The sequence below is a fragment of the Bos indicus x Bos taurus genome, chromosome 4 (assembly GCF_003369695.1).
Source record: "Bos indicus x Bos taurus breed Angus x Brahman F1 hybrid chromosome 4, Bos_hybrid_MaternalHap_v2.0, whole genome shotgun sequence".
In the NCBI taxonomy this organism is placed as follows: domain Eukaryota; kingdom Metazoa; phylum Chordata; class Mammalia; order Artiodactyla; family Bovidae; genus Bos; species Bos indicus x Bos taurus.
Genome location: NC_040079.1, coordinates 37,773,640 through 37,791,255, shown reverse-complemented (window position 1 = coordinate 37,791,255; position 17,616 = coordinate 37,773,640). Strand labels below are relative to the sequence as shown.

Genomic DNA, 17,616 nt, shown 5'->3' with positions numbered 1-17,616 from the left:
GACTGTGTGACCTTCGAGCCAAGGTGTTCCCCTCTATAAAATGGGAATAACAGTAAAGATTGCTGGGAGGATTAAATGAGACACTGCGCAAAACTCTAAGCTCAGGATCTGATATACAGCAAATATAAAATACTGTTATAGGGTAAGGGAGTTAGAGAAGGCAAGGTTCAAAAAAAGAAAGAGACCAGCACTTTACAGGAACAGATCACCTTTAATGAGACGAGAAGGGGCAGCAGTCAGATTAACGAGCTTCTGCACTAACCTAAGAAATGATTAAGTATATATAGGCATGTATGTGGAAAGTTACTGTCTTAAAGGGGCCTGTTCTTCTCCAAGGTTGTTCAGAGTAGTTATCTCTTAAATGGCTGGGCAAGGAATTCTGGAGATTGGCCAGAGACTGGACCGGCTGGGAGCTGAGCGTAATCAGCCTAATGTCCATTTTTTCTTCAAGTGAGAGAGTTCTTTGTTTTGCATAGAATGGTGGGGAGGACCTGGAAGGGAGTTTTAACTCCAGGCTACCTAGAGCCTTGCAACTTTTCTTCAACTATAGTAATGACGGAAACGATAAGATCGACGATGAAATAAATCGTAGCATTAACAATGGTTATGTTTGGATTCCCCAAAGCACAATTCCATTTAACCTGGAGAATCGGAAGCCGGAATGAAGTCCAGCAGGTTCATCAGCTAAAATAAATTTCTAGGCGCAGATGACGCTAAAACTACATTTCCCAGCATGCCCTGGGTTCCAGGGTCTTGTTTTCTCTCATTTCCGGGTGGATCAGGTGACTCCCCGGCTGCGCCATGGCGGAAGCAGAGGAGCAGGTAAGGGCTGCAGTTCCTAGGCAGGGGAATGGGAGGCGAGGGTGGGGCGATGGGGGCGTGAAGTGGTATTGCTGCGGAGGAGTGGGGCTGCTGCGGGGCCAGGCAGGCTCACGTGGGGCTGGGGTATGGCCAAAGTTCATTTCGGGGAGCGGAGAGGCAAGTGGGATGCAGTCTTTTGGACCGCAGGCGGAGACAGCGCCTCGACACACCCCCAGCATTTGTGGGGCAATCCTCCCTTTGGCTCTAGCCTTATGGCCTGTGTTCTGAGAAATTTTGGCTTGAAGGCAGCTTAGGCTCTCTCAGGGACTGGCTGCTTCTGGGAGGCATCACACCTGATTTGAGTTTTGAGGTCAGGTGACTGAGATTTAAGTTCCTTTCCACTCGAAGTAGGACTGAAAGAGCTGATTTGCAGGTGGGCTAGGAAGGCGAAGTAGATGTGCTTAGGTTTGTTTCAGGTCTATTTCATTTGGGTACCAAGCTAGGTCAGTGTTGCATCTGATGAGTTTTACTTCGGGTCAATTTCATTTCCCTACAGAGCTAAGTCAATGTTGTATCTGTTGAGTTTTATTTTGGATCAGTTTCATTTAGTTACAAATCTGTTTTATCTGGCAGTGGTTAAGTGCATCAGTCAGGGAGCAAACAAATCTCAGGCTCTAGCGCTCGTTCCTTTTCTTAAAATGTGACTTTGGGCTAATTGTTTATAGTGATGGAGATAATTATAGTAGTCCTCATAGGGTGATTTAAGAAGGACTGGGTCTAACGCAAATTTAAAGTGCTTAGAAGAAGTTTGGCTCAGTAAAAGTTATGTGGGATAGTTGCTGATTATCAGCTGGCGGTGTTCAGCCTACACCTAGCAGTGTGACACTGGAGTTTAGGGAAAGATTAGTAATGGCAGTTGTTATTTTCATACAGGCAATAGTGGTAGCCAGACATTAGATGAAATGACAAAGTAACATCGAGTACCTCTCATCCCCCACATCCCCCACCCCCCAAAGGCAGGTCGGAATTTGGGAAAGTACCTTAAATTTCCGTTTCCAGTGTTATTTTATCTTGGCATTGTTTTTCCTTATGAATTAACAGGGCCATCAGTTTGCATAATTGCTTGTAAGCAGCGACTTGATGCACTGTCTAGTATCATATAGGAAGTTTATTTACTTGAAAAATTTACTTTGTACCATTTGCTGCTGCTGCTGCTAAGTCGCCCCAGTCGTGTCCGACTCTGTGCGACCCAATGGACGGCAGCCCATGAGGCTCCCCCGTCCCTGGGATTCTCCAGGCAAGAACACTGGAGTGGGTTGCCATTTCCTTCTCCAATGCTTGAAAGTGAAAAGTGAAAGTGAAGTCGCTCAGTTGTGTCCAACCCTCAGCGACCCCATTGACTGCAGCCTTCCAGGCTCCTCCGTCCATGGCATTTTTCCAGGCAAGAGTACTGGAGTGGGATGCCATTGCCTTCAACATACTTCAATTACATAATGAAAATTGTCCTGTGTAATTTTCGCACATGCCAATAAATAATAAATTCGCCAAGGTAGAAATTAAGTTTTTGGGTCTTCATTATGTTAACAGATGAGTCTCCTCTGTACCCCTGGAGCCCCCTTTTCCATTTCAAGCAGTTTAGTAGGATATGCTTATTAAGCTCATGTAATTGCATGACTCACAGCTGGATTTGATGATTGTGAGATTGGTTTTCACACTATTCATCTCTCCTGTTAAAAAAAAAAATTCTGTGGCTGCTCTAGGTCTTAACTGTGGCACTCCGGATCTTGGTTGCAGCCTGTGAACTCTTAGTTTCGGTATGTGGGATCTAGTTCCCTGACCACGGCTCAAACCTGGGCTTCCTGCATTGGAAGCGCAGAGTCTTAGCCACTGGACCACCAGGGAAGTCCCTAAAATAAAAATTTTTGGTAGTTTCATTTAAAAGCGAAAAGCCAAGCTCCTACATTCTTAGATACAGTGTCAAGACCAGGGAGAGTTGTTCTTAGTGTTTACAAACTAGTATTTACTAACTAGTGTCTGCTATGGTTTTGTGTAGGAGTTTAGCCAAGCTGTTTGATTAAGAAGACACTTAGAAAGTTCATAGTATAGTAAGAATGGTTTGCGTTTTTATAGGACCTTCCAGTTTAAAGAATCGTCTCATGTTTCATTTGGTCCTTACAAAAGAATTCTGTTGATAAATTTTACTCTGATATGTAAGTCAGATCAGTCACCTCCTATGTTCCAAACTTTCAGGTGGCTGCCTATGCACTCTGGAAAAAAAAAAAGAGTCCTTAGGATAGTCTAGTTGCCCTATAGCACCTTATCACAATTGCTCCCCATTCTTGTTCTCAGACCTCATTTTCCACTATTCTCTTCCCTTTCTGTCACTCTGCATCAGCTACCCTGGCTTTCTTACTCTGCTTTCAACAAACTAGGCGTGTACCTGCCTCAGGACCTTTGCTCACGCTGCTCACTTTTTTGGACCTCAGATAATAACAGGACTTTCTCTCACTTCCTTTTTGTTTCTGGTGTTATTTTGTTTCTAGTGTTTGTTCTAGGTGCTATCTTTCTGTGTGAGACCTTCCCTGACCATTCTTCAAAACCGCCTTCTGTGTAATTTTCTCCTTAGTGCTCATGACCATCTGACATACTGTGTTTTTAAATCTCCTTTCTCCCCTCCCTATATTCTGTATATTTTTATATTCATTTTTATATATACTTTCTATGGAATGTAAGTTCCATGATGGCAAGGATTTGTTCATTGATGTATGCCTGACACCTGGAAAAGTGCTTGGTTCTCAATATGTGTTAAATGATTGAATTTTACAGATAAGCACATTGAAATTCATATGCCTTAAGTAACTTGCCCAGGCTTGTGTCTATAATAAATCTCCAGTATTCTGTCTCCAACGCTCATGATTTTTTTACCAGAATACTCTGCCTTTTAAAAAGTTACTTAAGGGGCTTCCCTGGCAGTTCAGTAGTTAAGACTCCAAGCTTCCAATGCATGGGGCTCAGGTTTGATCCTTGGTTGGAGAACTAAGAACCCACATGCTACTTGGCCAAAAAACAGAAAATAGAACTTACTCTAAATCAACCTCTCCTCTTGACTTTTCTGAGTGTTGTATTTTTGGTGATGGCTCTTTTATCCCTCTTGATTTTAGGAAGAACCAAGAGAGTGGGATATATACTGAGTTAATATAACACAGTTCACAGACTCGCAAACTCAAGATCTCTTTTTGGGGAATATCCTGGCGATCCAGTGGTTAGGATTCTGTGCTTCCAGTGGGAGGCAGGGGTTCTGTCTCTGGTCTGGGAACTAAGATTTGCAAGCTGTGTCATGCAGCCAAAAAAGGAAAAAGATTAAAAAACGATCACTTTTTGGATATGAATGAACTTTTTTTAAAAAGTCATTGGGAAATCTTTGTTTATTCTGAGAATGGTTGAAGTGGTTAGTAAAAATAACTACATATATATTAGTTCACAGAAAGAGCTAATACCTTGCATTGTGCCTGGAAATCCTCTAACCAGCCATTTTACCTCTCGCCAAAATGATTTATAGTTGACCTTCGTAATCACAGATGCCTGACACTATTTGCCCATACTGTGCTTATGAGTGACATTCTGCCCGAAGTCTGGCTGTTTGTATGTTTGTGTATTTGTCTTAGCTCTACTGCAGATTGCTGAGTCCTCAAGATTGAGCACAGAGTTTACTCATGTCTGTATCTCTCACAGAGCCAGTGCTTTACACAGGTACTAGGTACTTAATAAAATGTTTACATGGATTTATTAGGGGGAGAATAGCCTTCTGAATTGAAAACATCACATTGTTAAGCTAGGTTCAAAGAATTTGTGCTGTTGTTTTACCTGAAAGTTTTGAAAGCTTTTCACGTGGATTGTAGGTTACATTTCCTACGTTCCTTACTCTGTCAACTCCCTGGGTACTCTATTTCCTCCCAACCAGCAGGGAACCTGGTCCATTAAAATACTTGGTCACTCAGATCATCTATTCTTTGACCAGATCAGAGAGCTTCTACACTGAGTTTCCCTCTGCCTTTTAGAAATTAGGGACATTCTCTCTGTACTGTAGAGCATTTTAGGATTATGAGATAGTACGTTGGTGAGCAGGTTTACCCTCATGTGATTGTGCCCTGTGTAAAAGTCAAAATCAAGGTGACAGACATTTGAGTGTCACAGGCTTCTTGCTTCAAGCCTGTAGCTTGGGGATTTTACTCCCCAGGATTCTTGTGAGTGTGAAATGAGATAAAGTATGTTACAGTACCAGATTGAAACAATTGGCTTGTAAATAGGACAATGATTTATAACCCTAACTTGGATTGGCTAAGTTGCAGACAATCTTCATATAGTTTGGTCAAGATAGATCTTTTAAAAGCACCTTTACTAATAAGTGGGCTTCTCTGGTGGCTTAGACCATAAAGAATTTGCCTGCAATGCAGGAGGCCAGGGTTTTATCCCTGAGAAGATCCCTTGGAGAAGGGAATGGCTACCCACTCTAGTATTCTTGCCTGGAAACCCCCATAGACAGGAGCCTGGCAGGCTACAGTCCATGGGGTTGCAAAGAGTTGGACACAACTGAGCAACTAACACTTTTCACTTTCACTTACTAATAAATAACTAAAGGAAAAGCAAAGCCCTGAACAAGAAGTTGCAAAAGCATAGGATTGGAGAAGTCTTTAGGAAACCCACTCTTTACCATTATGTAACAAGTATAGTCATGAATTAGCTCAGCCAATGACCTTGGTACCTTGTGAGTTTCTCCTCCCATCTTCCTCTGGCTTGGTTGGCTGGAGGCTGATGGCATCAGCTGATCATTAGTAGCCTCCCTGGCTCCCAGATTACCACCTTGCGGAGAGACCACTCATCAGATCTGGGTGGGCTTCTGTGTTTCATGCAGCTCCCTGCTCATGGCTACTCAGTCACAGTCGCCTTTGTTTCTTCTAGAAACTTGATCTTCCTTAGTGGGTTTTTTTTGTTTGTTTGCTTTATCAAATCCTTGTGAGTCTGGACTCTGATTTATACCTACAGCATCAGAATTTGTGAAGATGGAGTGGATACTAAATGAAGTCAGTCAGAAAGAGACAAATACCATATGATACCACTTATATATGGAATCTGAAACATGACACAAGTGAACTTATCTATGAAACAGAAACAGACTCAGAGACATAGAGGACAGGTTTGTGGTTGCCACGGGGAGGCAGGGGAGGGATGGACTGGGAGATGCAAACTATTATATAGAGAAAGGATAAACAACAATATCCTACTGTATATTACAGGGAACTATCTTCACTATCCATAATGGAAAAGAAAAATCTGTCAGTTCAGTTCAGTCACTCACTCGTGTCCGACTCCTTGTGACTCCATGAACTGCAGCATGCCAGGCCTCCTTGTCCATCAACTCCTGGAGCCTACTCAGACTCATGTCCATCATGTTGACGATGCCATCCAACCATCTCATCCTCTGTCGTCCCCTTCTCCCTCCTTCAGTCTTTCCCAACATTGGGGTCTTTTTCAATGAGTTAGTTCTTCACATCAGGTGGCCAAAGTATTGGAGTTTTGGCTTCAGCATCAGTCCTTCCAATGAATATTCAGGACTGATTTCCTTTAGGATGGACTGGTTGGATCTCCTTGAAGTCCAAGGGACTCTCAAGAGTCTTCTCCAGCACCACAGTTCAAAAAAATCCATAACTATATTCAATAAACCATAATGGAAAAGAAACAAACAAACAAACAAACAAACCATGGAGTGGATTAGCAAATATTAGCCAGTTCCCCAGACTGAGTTTAGATGGCTCTGATGCAAAGTCAGGTTTGGGATGGGGCCAGTAGGCACCAGGCGGGGGCAGTCCTCGAGGCTTTCCTTCATTTGCAGAGTGAAATGAGTGCAGCCGCTGAGCCTGGTGGGTGGAACAAGGTTGGTAACCTGCGTCTTCGGCTTCTGTCAGCTCCCAGGGTATCCTTTCATCTTACTCAGACAGCCTAGTCCTTGTGGGACCCAAAGCTTTCTGTAATGGAAGCTCTGTGCACAAGGATATCAAATACAATTCACACAAAATATTCCTCTTTCCGTGCCTTTGTCAGCTGTCGGAACCTGTTGCACTCTGTCGTCAGGCTCAGCCATGGCACACGGTGTGTTGGGACGGGAGAGAAGGTGGCAGGAAGTGTTGTGTGTTTCACGTCCATCTCCAGCCCTGTCTGGTTCTCTGGGGCCTGGTGTCTCCTCTGTTTCTTCATCCTGCAGAGTTTGGAGCTGGCCTTCCTCAAGCTCCAATCTCCCATTTCTCCCCCAGATTCTCTTCACGGTGCTTAGCAAACTATTCCCTCCAAATTGTGAGGATTTCACAACCTCGGAGGTCCTGGCTTATCTTTCTCTTCCTGGGCTGACCATCTGCTGAACCCCTCCTGGCCTCTGAGGCTGGTGTGCTGTATCTTCTTCCAGGCTGCTGTCACGGGGCCCTGATGGTGGGATCAGGGTTGAGGTGCATGGAAAGACCTTGTTGTGGGGCTCTTCCGAGCACCCAGTTAGCTCCTTCCCGGGGCTGCTGCTAGGTGGTTAACACTCTGTGTGAATCACTCTGTCCTTGTTTGTGCTGTCACCCCTCTGTCCCCCTTCTGTCACTGTCCTGTAGCCATGAGCTAATGAGCTGGAGCAAATGCACTTACTCTTATTCACAAGTGGGAAAGGAACATACAGAGGAGGTACAGTGTTACTGCCTTGGATTAGCAGCTTATTTATTTATTTTTTTTAAGATTTATTTTATTGAAGTATAGTTGATTTACGGGCTTCCCAGGTGGCGCTAGTTGTAAAGAATCCGCCTGCCAGTGCAGGAAATGCAAGAAACATGGGTTCAGTCCCCGGGTCTGGAAGATACCCTGGAGGAGGAAATGGCAACCCAGGGCAGTATTCTTACCTGGACAATTTCATGGACGGAGAAGTCTGGTGGTCCCTGGAGTTTCAAAAAGTTGGACACCACTGAATGACTGAGCACCATAGTTGATTTACAGTATTTTACTTTCTGCTGTACAGCAGAGTGATTCAGTTTTATATACATATATATATATATATACTTTTTCATATTCTTTAACATTATGATTAAACATTTAACATTAAGGTACTATAGTTCCCTGTGCTATATAGTAGGAACTTGTTGTTTATCTCTTCTATATTTAACAGTTTGCATCTGCTAATCCCAAATTCCTAGTCCATTCTTCCTCACCCCACCCATACCCCAGCAACCACAAATCGGTTTTCTCTGTGATTCTGTTTTGTAGGTTAGTGCATTTGTGCCATATTTTAGACTCCACATGTAAGTGATTTCATATGGTATTTGTCTTTCTCTTTCTGACTCATTTCACTTAGTATGATGATCTCTAGGTCCATCCATGTTGCTTCAAGTGGCATTGTTTCATTCTTTTCTATGGCAAAGTAGTATTCCATTGTATACTGGTAGCATAATAGTAGAAGGCAGTGGCACCCCGCTCCAGTACTCTTGCCTGGAAAATCCCATGGATGGAGGAGCCTGGTAGGCTGCAGTCCATGGGGTCGTGAAGAGTCGGACACGACTGAGTGACTTCACTTTCACTTTTCACTTTCATGCATTGGAGAAGGAAATGGGAACCCACTCCATTGTTCTTGCCTGGAGAATCCCAGGGACGGGGGAACCTGGTGGGCTGCTGTCTGTGGGGTCGCACAGAGTCAGACACGACTGAAGTGACTTAGCAGCAGCAGCAGCAGCATAATAGTACTCCATCTCCTTTCATCCATTCATCTGTTGATGGACATTTAGATTGCTTCCTGTTTTGGCTATGGTAAATGGTACTGCTATGAACATTGGGATGCATGTATCTTTTCAAATTAGGCTTTTCATCTTTTCTGGATATATGCCCAGAAGTGCGGTTGCTGGATCATATGGCAGCTCTTAATTTTTTGAGGAACCTCCATACTGTTTTCCATAGTGGCTGCACCAATTTACATTCCCACCAGCAGTGTAAGAGGGTCCCCTATTCTCCACATTCTCTCTACAGAACCTTATTTCTTCTCATCGTGATCATCAGCAACCAGCTGTTGAATCCTATCCTTTGGGTAGGATAGTTGGAGACAGACAAAAGCCTTTGGGTTTATCCACAGTGAATTTAAAAGGATAACTACTAGGATCAGACAATTAATACTAGGAGAAACAGAGGCCATAGGAGGACAAATCTGGACCTTGTGGCCTGGACTCACTGGAGACAGTTCTGTGAGTGAGGTGAGGGCTAGGTTAGGCTGTGAGGAAAGTTTAGGATTTAGAAACAGCCAGTGAGTTTCTAACTTTTTTTTAGCCTCGCATTGGCAACATGGAAATGGAAGACATACAGTCCAGGCTGTGTTGTTAAAGCAAGATTGAAGGCCCTCAGCCCGACTGTACCTACCTCCTGGAGGTGCTTCCTGAGAATTGTCCTGTGGAGCATGCTTCGAGTTGGAGGAGCACTAGAAAGTGTGCAGAGTTGGGCTAAGGGCCTTCTAAGCAAGGAAGTGCTTCAGGAGGCTCGGCACTGGCATCACAAGCTCAAGGCGGGTGTGTGAAGTGGCCATGAATGGGACTGCCTGGTGTCAGGACTTTTGGGGTGTTGGTGGTGAAGTGCATTCTGTCTCCAGGACCATAGCTGCTCAGCCCCAACCGATGTTCTGTGGAAATGTGGATTTCAGGTTTATCTGAGTTTATGAAGTCAGAAATACAGATTTTTATGTGAAGGTCTTAAAAACACTACCTAGACCAAACAAAACACCTACAGTCAACATCCAGACTGCAAGTCACTCTTGCTCCCAATGACGTAGAGACTTGAGCATGTGATCTCTGGGTGAGAAGTCACCCAGTGTGCCTGGAGGGCCGTGGGTCTGTACAGAGAGTGGGGAGTGAGGCTGGAAGTGCACTGGGGGCCAGATTGGGGTGGGCTTCAATGATCTTGCTGGAGAGCAGTGACCAGTCTACTGTGTGTTTTGGGAAGATGATTCTGTCAGTGGTTGAGTAGATTCAAGAGGTCACCTGTCAAGGCAGTGAGATTTTTAGTTAATGCTGTTTGGACACATGATTAAGTTTAAGGGATTGATGTTCAAAAGAAAGGTAAAATGAAACAGTTGTTGACTTAGTTAGATTTCAGTCTGTTGCCCAGAACTTGTCCAACTATACATTTGTGTCACTAGATGCTTTCCAGCCCTTCGTTTTGGCTTCAAGCAGAGCAGCACATTTTTTTATTATGATAAGATATATATAATGTATACCATTTTAACCATTTTTAAGTGTAAGGAATCAGTGGCATTAAGTACATTCACCTTTGTGCAGTCATTACCACTATCTATCTCTAGAACTTTCTGTCATCACAAAACTGGAACTGTACCCATTAAACAATAACTCTCATTCCCCCGACATCAGCTCTAGGTAACCTCTGTTCAGCTTTCTGTCTCATAAGTGGAATACTGCGATGTTTGTCTTGTTGTGTCTGACATATTTATCTTAGAAGCTAGCACAGTTTTATAACTTACACTTTGATGATTTGAAGGTTGTTTGTTTAGTCTCTAAGTCGTGTCTGATATTTTGTGACCCCATGGACAGTAGCCCACCAGGCTTCTCTGTCCATGGGATTTCCCAGGCAAGAATACTGGAGTGGGTTGTCATTTCCTTCATTGGGGATCTTCCCGACCCAGGGATCAAACCCACATTGCCTTCACTGGCAGGCAGATTCTTTACCGCTGAGCCACCAGGAGTATGTGAAGTTAAAAAAAGAAAATGTTTGGAAGTCACTATTTTTCTATGTTCAGCCTTCTTCTTCTGGGTCACTGGGTACATTCACTTTAGATCTTCTCTAGCCTCTTTCTCTGGAGCATTGAGCAGTGGGGCTTGATGAATGAAGGATGCTAAGAAATAACAGACCAGGCCAGTTCCTGAAGGCACTTATGCAGGGCTTTGATAGCATCGTGGGTAGAAGTGTCATTTTTTGAGGCCACAGCTCCGTTTGGGAGGTTCATGCTGATGCTGATGCTAAGTCTCTGAGTATCCTGAAATAAATGTTCTTTGTTGATACCAGCAGCCGCAGGAGGGCTGGAAGACTCAGATGTCTGATATTTGCATGCCTTAAGGTATTAGATTCTGCTTCTGCGTGGTTTCTGGTGGGAACAAATGTGTAATTTGATTTTGAGTTTTTGGATTGAAATTGCTGGTTGGGGACTTACGTTTTTGTTTTAATGACACATGTAAGTGGGATGTTTGTCCTTATACACCATGTTTATATTTGAATGGATCGCAAATTAGGAAAAAAATGTTTCCTTCGATTTAGTGTCAGTTTTGGAAAAGAGTAGTGAAGTGTTCCCTGAAAGTTCTAGAGATGGGAGATAGGAATCTTGCCGTGGCTTATTGGCACAACTGTCAAAGCCTGGTTTTGCTCATGCTAATAACTTAATGTGCAGAAACTGTCAGGGATGTTAGAAGTCATTTAAGTTCAAACTCTAAGTCTTTGCATTTTACTTTGGAGGGCATTAGGAAATTTCAAGATACTATGTGTGAAACATTTAGCATCATGAGTGATATATTATAGATGTTGAGTAAAGACATTAGAACAGTGACTATTAATATTAAGTGGAGTGTGTCTGTGTCCAAAATAGAAGGATCAGGAGGTCAGGTACACTAACCAGGGGATGATTAGTGTAGGGGAGAAGTAATTTAGAAGAGTCAGCTTGATCTATTTCATTAACTGTCTGGAGAACTGGCAAGCAATAGAATTAGATTTTTTATGTGTCATAGTTAGAGCTAAGAACAAAACATTGCTGTGGAAAGATCATAGCTCCAAGTTAATGAGGACTTTCTAATATTTAGATTATTTTGAAAACAAACAGGCTATATTAGGATATAGAGATGTTCACATTCATTATAGTTAATGTTATAACTACAATCAGATTCTTAATTACAACTACTATTCATCCCCATTTTATAGATGAACTTGTGAGCAGGGACTGTTCTGTCCACAAGGCTCTTCTGGAGGGAGCCTGCCACCTGCCAGGCTCTTAATGATTTTAGACACGTTAAATTAAAATATTTCACACACCTGGTGTCTGTTTATCCTACAGTCCAATTTGCATTGAGTGATACGTGCATCCACCTTTCTTTAAAATGTTCATTTGTTTGGTCTTGAAAAAAATTATTCTTTGTATCTAAAGTGTCCTACCCACCCCCCCTTTTTTTTTTGTCTTGTGAATGTCCTTGGCCCCCCACCCCACCCTTTTATGTCTCATGGATGGTTGAGAAATGCTTATGTTCACTGTCAGCATGTTAGTTGTAACCTTTTATTGCTATTGATATCTATAAGCACGTTAAGTAAATCTTCGTTTTGCTGACCTCTTTGAAGACGCATGGCATCAGCAGATTCTCTCTTTCAGTGGACAGGTGAGAGATTAGCGGGACCAAGTCCATTTTTCCCCCCTTTTGCTTTGTTTTCTCCAGAGCAGCAAGATTCATTGTTTAGCAAGAGGGAAACTGTTAAATGGCAGAATTTGTCTTCTGGTTAATGGTTTAAAGAGTGGATGTAAATTATACAGCTTGTTTGCGCAGTGCCTGATAAGGTACCACACTAGGGGAATTCTTTTGTAAAAGCTGTTTAAGCAAGACAGTAATTTTGACTCAGCCAGATTAATAACATAATAATTAATAGAAAAAGAGCTTTGAGCTTTGCTGTATAAAAATTGGCTTATGGACAGTTTGAAGTGGCAGTTGCCTCTTCCCTTCTGAGATCAGTAAAGACTGCTTTGCCAGACTGAGTTCCATCTTTAGTGAAGGAAGAGCTTTCTGGGTCCTCCCATAAGAAGTTCCTGGAGTCATTTGTTAAGCTGCTGACCTGTTGAGGGAGGTCACTGGGAGTGACAGATCCATGTGGACCCAGGATGACCATCTTAGCCCTGCAGGGTGTGGAGATGTCGTAGGAGTCTTGTAAAGAGTCAGACCATGTGGAGTTCTTCAAACTGGGGTTGAAGATTACTGCCAAAGAAGGGCAAATAGGTGTTGGTGGTGGGGACGTGGGGACTCTTACTCCTCGAAAATATTTTTTCTTCTTTTGTTATGTGTTCTAACCATTTTCCCCACTCTATGATTTGTAGGAAACTGGATCTCTGGAAGAATCTACAGATGAGTCTGAGGTAAGGTGGTGATTCAAGAGCATGGAAATTTCTAGCTGAGCCAACATCTTGAGCTGGTCATGCCTTGCTAAATGGAACATTCCCCGGGTTTGGGAAGGTAAGGTAGGTCATAGGTGATTAAACCTCAAAAAGGAATATGTTGGTCATCTTTTAAAGTATTAGATAGATTCATTTAAAAAATAAACGAGAAAAGGAGCAAAAAGTGTTTTCCTTATTTTGAACAATATTTTAATCCTAAGCGTGTTGGCAGTGAGGAAATTCATGCCAAATTTTACAAACTAATCTTGACAGTTAAAAACCTATTTTTAAAAATAACCATTGTAGGGTCTGCAGTATTTATTCTTTGTTCTTTTAATGAATATGATGTGCTTTTTAGTATAATTTCTGAATCACGGAAATGATATTTCATAAAAAGGGAAGTAGCTACTTAAAAACTGTTAGGGAGCTCAGTTGTAGTAAAGATTGTATTTTAAGGAGAAAAAGTAATATATAAAGGAAGCCTTTAAAAAATTTCTTCTCAAGGCTATGCATAAAAAAATAAGTTTAAGCATGCTGCTGCTGCTACTGCTGCTAAGTCACTTCAGTCGTGTCCGACTCTGTGTGACCCCATAGACGGTAGCCCACCAGGCTCCCCTGTCCCTGGGATTCTCCAGGCAAGAACACTGGAGTGGGTTGCCATTTCCTTCTCCAATGCATGAAAGTGAAAAGTGAAAGGGAAGTCGCTCAGTTGTGTCCGACCCTTAGCGACCCCATGGACTGCAGCCTACCAGGCTCCTCCATCCATGGGATTTTCCAGGCAAGAGTACTGGAGTGGGGTGCCATTGCCTTCTCCATGTTTAAGCATAACACTGATCAATTAGCTTATTAGTTTTATGAATGGACTAATAATAATAGTTACATTTTTTTTTTCTTATAGTATTTCCTTTGGCTCAGAGGACTATAAAAGTATCTATGATAACTTTTGGAAATCCACACCAATATGCTATTTAATATAATCTATTAAATTTGGACTGATATTACAGATAGTCTCTTTTATGCTTTGGGGAGAAAAGGTGGTCTTATACGTATTCCTCTAGAGAACATCTTGCATATTATGCCATCATACATTTGTAGTTTTTCTGTAGAGTTGTAGTTCCTAACATTTTCACTACTAAAGATCTGTGATGCTGTTTTAATCCTGGTAAAGTGTAACTGAAATTACTTATAGATAGGATATAATAATTGTTGATTTTCAATAATGCATTGAAAGCATTTCAGAGCACCGTTTTTACTTTTGGAGAATTCTACTTAATTGAGAACCCTGTGTTCTGAGGATCACTAGTTCAGAATCCTACAGTGTTGGAGCCCTGTCCAGGAATTTCATTTCCAGGGTGAGCAGGATGTTGGCAGCTGTGTCCATCTAAATCTTTCCACCTGTATTTCAGGTATGAAATGATCCAGAAAGAGAGCAAACAAAAGAATCCGTAAGCCATGCCTCTAGCATAATTAGGCAGCAGGGAGCACTGTAAACTTCAAAATAAGTAGGGAAATAAATATTTGAAACCAATAGAGCCAGCTTTAGATTGACTGGAGCTGAGGATCAGATGGATGGAAATGAAGGGAGTGTGGCCAAGCCCCAGTGGTGGCACAAAACAAGGGGAAGTCATGCCCAGTCCCAAGTGGGGAAGTCGTGAGTACAGGTCTGAGCTTGGTGGATCTGAGAACTGATTGTTGAGAATCTAAAGGAAGGAGTTTGAAAATTCGTGAAACACCAAAAGTACAGTATTGGACGGGGCCACTTCTGCAGACAAGGGGGAGGCATTCCCTGGAGGTCTGGTGGTACAGGGAAAAGGAAAAAGCAAGAGATATCAAGGTGTCAGAAGCAAACAATATTGTACAATCAGGAGATTCACCTCTTCTCTCCACACCACCAGAAAAAGGATGCCACTTACTAAAGAAAATGTGGGACTTCCTTGGTGGTCCAGTGGTTAAGACTCAGCACTTCCCGTGCAGAGGGCACAGGTTTGATCCCTGGTCGAGGCACTGAGATCTCACGTGCCCCACACATCATGGGCCATGCCCAAAATTTAACAACAAACAAAATGCCCTTCCCTTACCAGTGTAACTAAGAAACCTAGTAAACCACCCAAACACCTCACCTCTCCCTGGGAGCACCTGATTATGCTGTCCAGGAACATCTGTCATTTAAAGATGATCTGAAATGGTAACATCCATACAAAACTGCTTACAGGATAAAAAAAGTAGTGAGAACCAAAAATTTTCCAAGAGAACACTGGCGTAACACTCCATCATAAGCTGAATATCTTGAAACAAACAAGCACACAAAAAAAACTATCTTAAACCAGAAATTTAAAAATCTCAGAATAGAAATGAACCAAAAACTAGGAAGTTAGGGAATAAAGTTAATGACATTTCAAGAATGAAATGGAAATAAAAGGTATTTTATTGTCGAGAAAACTGAAGCCCAAAAAGTAACCTGACAGTCTAATGTCATAGCTGCTTTGTGGGAGAAATGGGTTCAGATTCTGGTCCCCAGACTCTGGGTTCTTTTGGTCATCTTGCCTTCCAGCCATGGTGCCTTCTCAGGATGGTACCTCGGATTCATCTCTCAGCTGTGCTTCATACTTGCTATGTTACTTTGGGCATCGTGTCAATTCTTCCATTCTTCGGCTTCTTGATGTGAAAAATGGGAGTGACTGCTAACCTCGTATGGTTGTTGTGAGGATTAGAGAAGATTGATGTTTGCAAAGCATCATGTTTGGCGTTTAGCACGTGGGAAGCACTCTGGGAATATTAGTGATCTCCAGCTTCTATTTTAGCTATGGTGCTGGTGGCTGATTTTACAGCCTGGTGCTTCAACCTGAGGGCCTCGGAGAGTCTTCCCACACTGGCTCTAGGAAAGTGGTTACCATCCCAGATATTACCAATTCTAGTGAGTTTATGCACCAGCAGAATAGTTAGGCTGGTGGTAGAGCTGAATGAAGTCCTTGTAGCTATAGTGAGTTGGCTTGCAGTCCAGTCTTTGGAGAAGATTTTCTTAGATTTCTCACTCAGTTTGAACCACTTTCCACTTTTAAGATTGATATTGGTATTGACATACCACTTGATTCCCAGAGAATCTTTATTCTTCCTTTTCTGCCTCTGTCCCTTCTTCCCATTAGGGTTTTTTTTTTTTTTGTAAAGATGTTTTTTATGAGTCTTTATTGAATCTGTTACAATATTGCTTATTTTATGTTATTGTTTTTTCTGCCGGAAGGCATGTGGGATCTTAGCTCCCCCACCAGGGATCGAACCTGCATCCCCTGCATTGGAAAGCAAAGTCTTAACCACTGGACCACCAGCGAAGTCCCCCCTATTTGGTTTTGTAACTGTTAATTAAGCTTTCTCTTTTTGTACGTATAGGCTTTCCTTTATGAATAAGCATGTTTAAGTGCTCAGGTGATTTCCATTTTTGTGAACAACACTTAGTGTTTTCAACCATGTAGTGTAGTAATTTATTTTTCTACCACTTTTTGAAATGCTGCATTTCATATAAACTGGACTTTCACATTATAAGAAAACTACAGTGTTAGGTTATTCTGAAGTTCTTTTATTAACTTTTAATTTTTAAATTTTTAGTTGTAAAATATACATAAGACAAAATATACCATCTTAACCATTTTTAAGTATACAGTTCAGTATCACTGGGAGAAGGCAATGGCACCCCACTCCAGTACTCTTGTCTAGAAAGTCCCATGGATGGAGGAGCCTGGGAGGCTGCAGTCCATGGGGTCGCTAAGAGTCGGACACGACTGAGTGACTTCCCTTTCACTTTTCACTTTGATGCATTGGAGAAGGAAATGGCAACCCACTCCAGTGTTCTTGCCTGGAGAATCCCAGGGACGGGGGAGCCTGGTGGGCTGCCGTCTATGGGGTCGCACAGAGTCGGACACGACTGAAGCGACTTAGTCGTAGTAGTAGTAGTAGTCAGTATCATTAAGTTTATTCACATTGTTGGGCAGCCTGTTTCTGGAACTTTTCTCCACCAATACTTATTTTCCTTTTTGTTTTTGATAGTAGCTATCCTGACAGGTGTGAGGAGATATCTTATTGTTGTTTGATTTGCATTTCCCCCAAAATCAGTGGTGTTAAGCATCTTTTCATATGCTTGTGGACCATTTGTGTATCTTTGGAGATATATCCAGGTTCTTTGGCCATTTTCTGATAGAGTTGTTTGGTTTTTTTGGTTGAGTTGAATCCTTTATATATTCTGAATATTAACCCTTTTCAGGTATAGATATGGATATCAGATGGATACCTGGATATTAATGCCTTATTCAGTAGCTATAAATATAACTCAGCAACCTGTGGATAGCATGGATGGATAGATGGATAGCTAGCTAGGTAGGCAGGTATAGATTTGTGTGATTTACCTGTATTTGTGTGTGTGTGTGTCTGCGCGCTCAGTCACACCTGACTCTGCAGCCCCATGGATGGTAGCCTGCCAGGTTCCTCTGTCCATGGGATTTTCCAGGCAAGAATATTAGAGTGGATTGCCATTTCATACTCCAGGTGATCTTCCTGACCCAGGGATCGAAGCTTGGTCTCTTGTGTCTCCTGCATTCTATACCACAGCACCACCTGGAAAGCCCTACTTA

General features: G+C 42.3%; 1 protein-coding gene across 1 annotated transcript in view; it reads left to right on the top strand.

Moving 5' to 3' along the window:
* Positions 1-762: 762 nt before the first annotated feature.
* VPS41 (VPS41, HOPS complex subunit) overlaps positions 763-17,616 on the top strand; it is a 188,141-nt gene continuing 171,287 nt past the window's right edge. The window contains exons 1-2 of the mRNA XM_027539162.1: positions 763-822; positions 12,941-12,979. Coding sequence (XP_027394963.1) covers positions 802-822; positions 12,941-12,979 — 60 coding nt within the window. The 5' untranslated portion in view covers positions 763-801. The remainder of the gene's footprint in view (positions 823-12,940; positions 12,980-17,616) is intronic.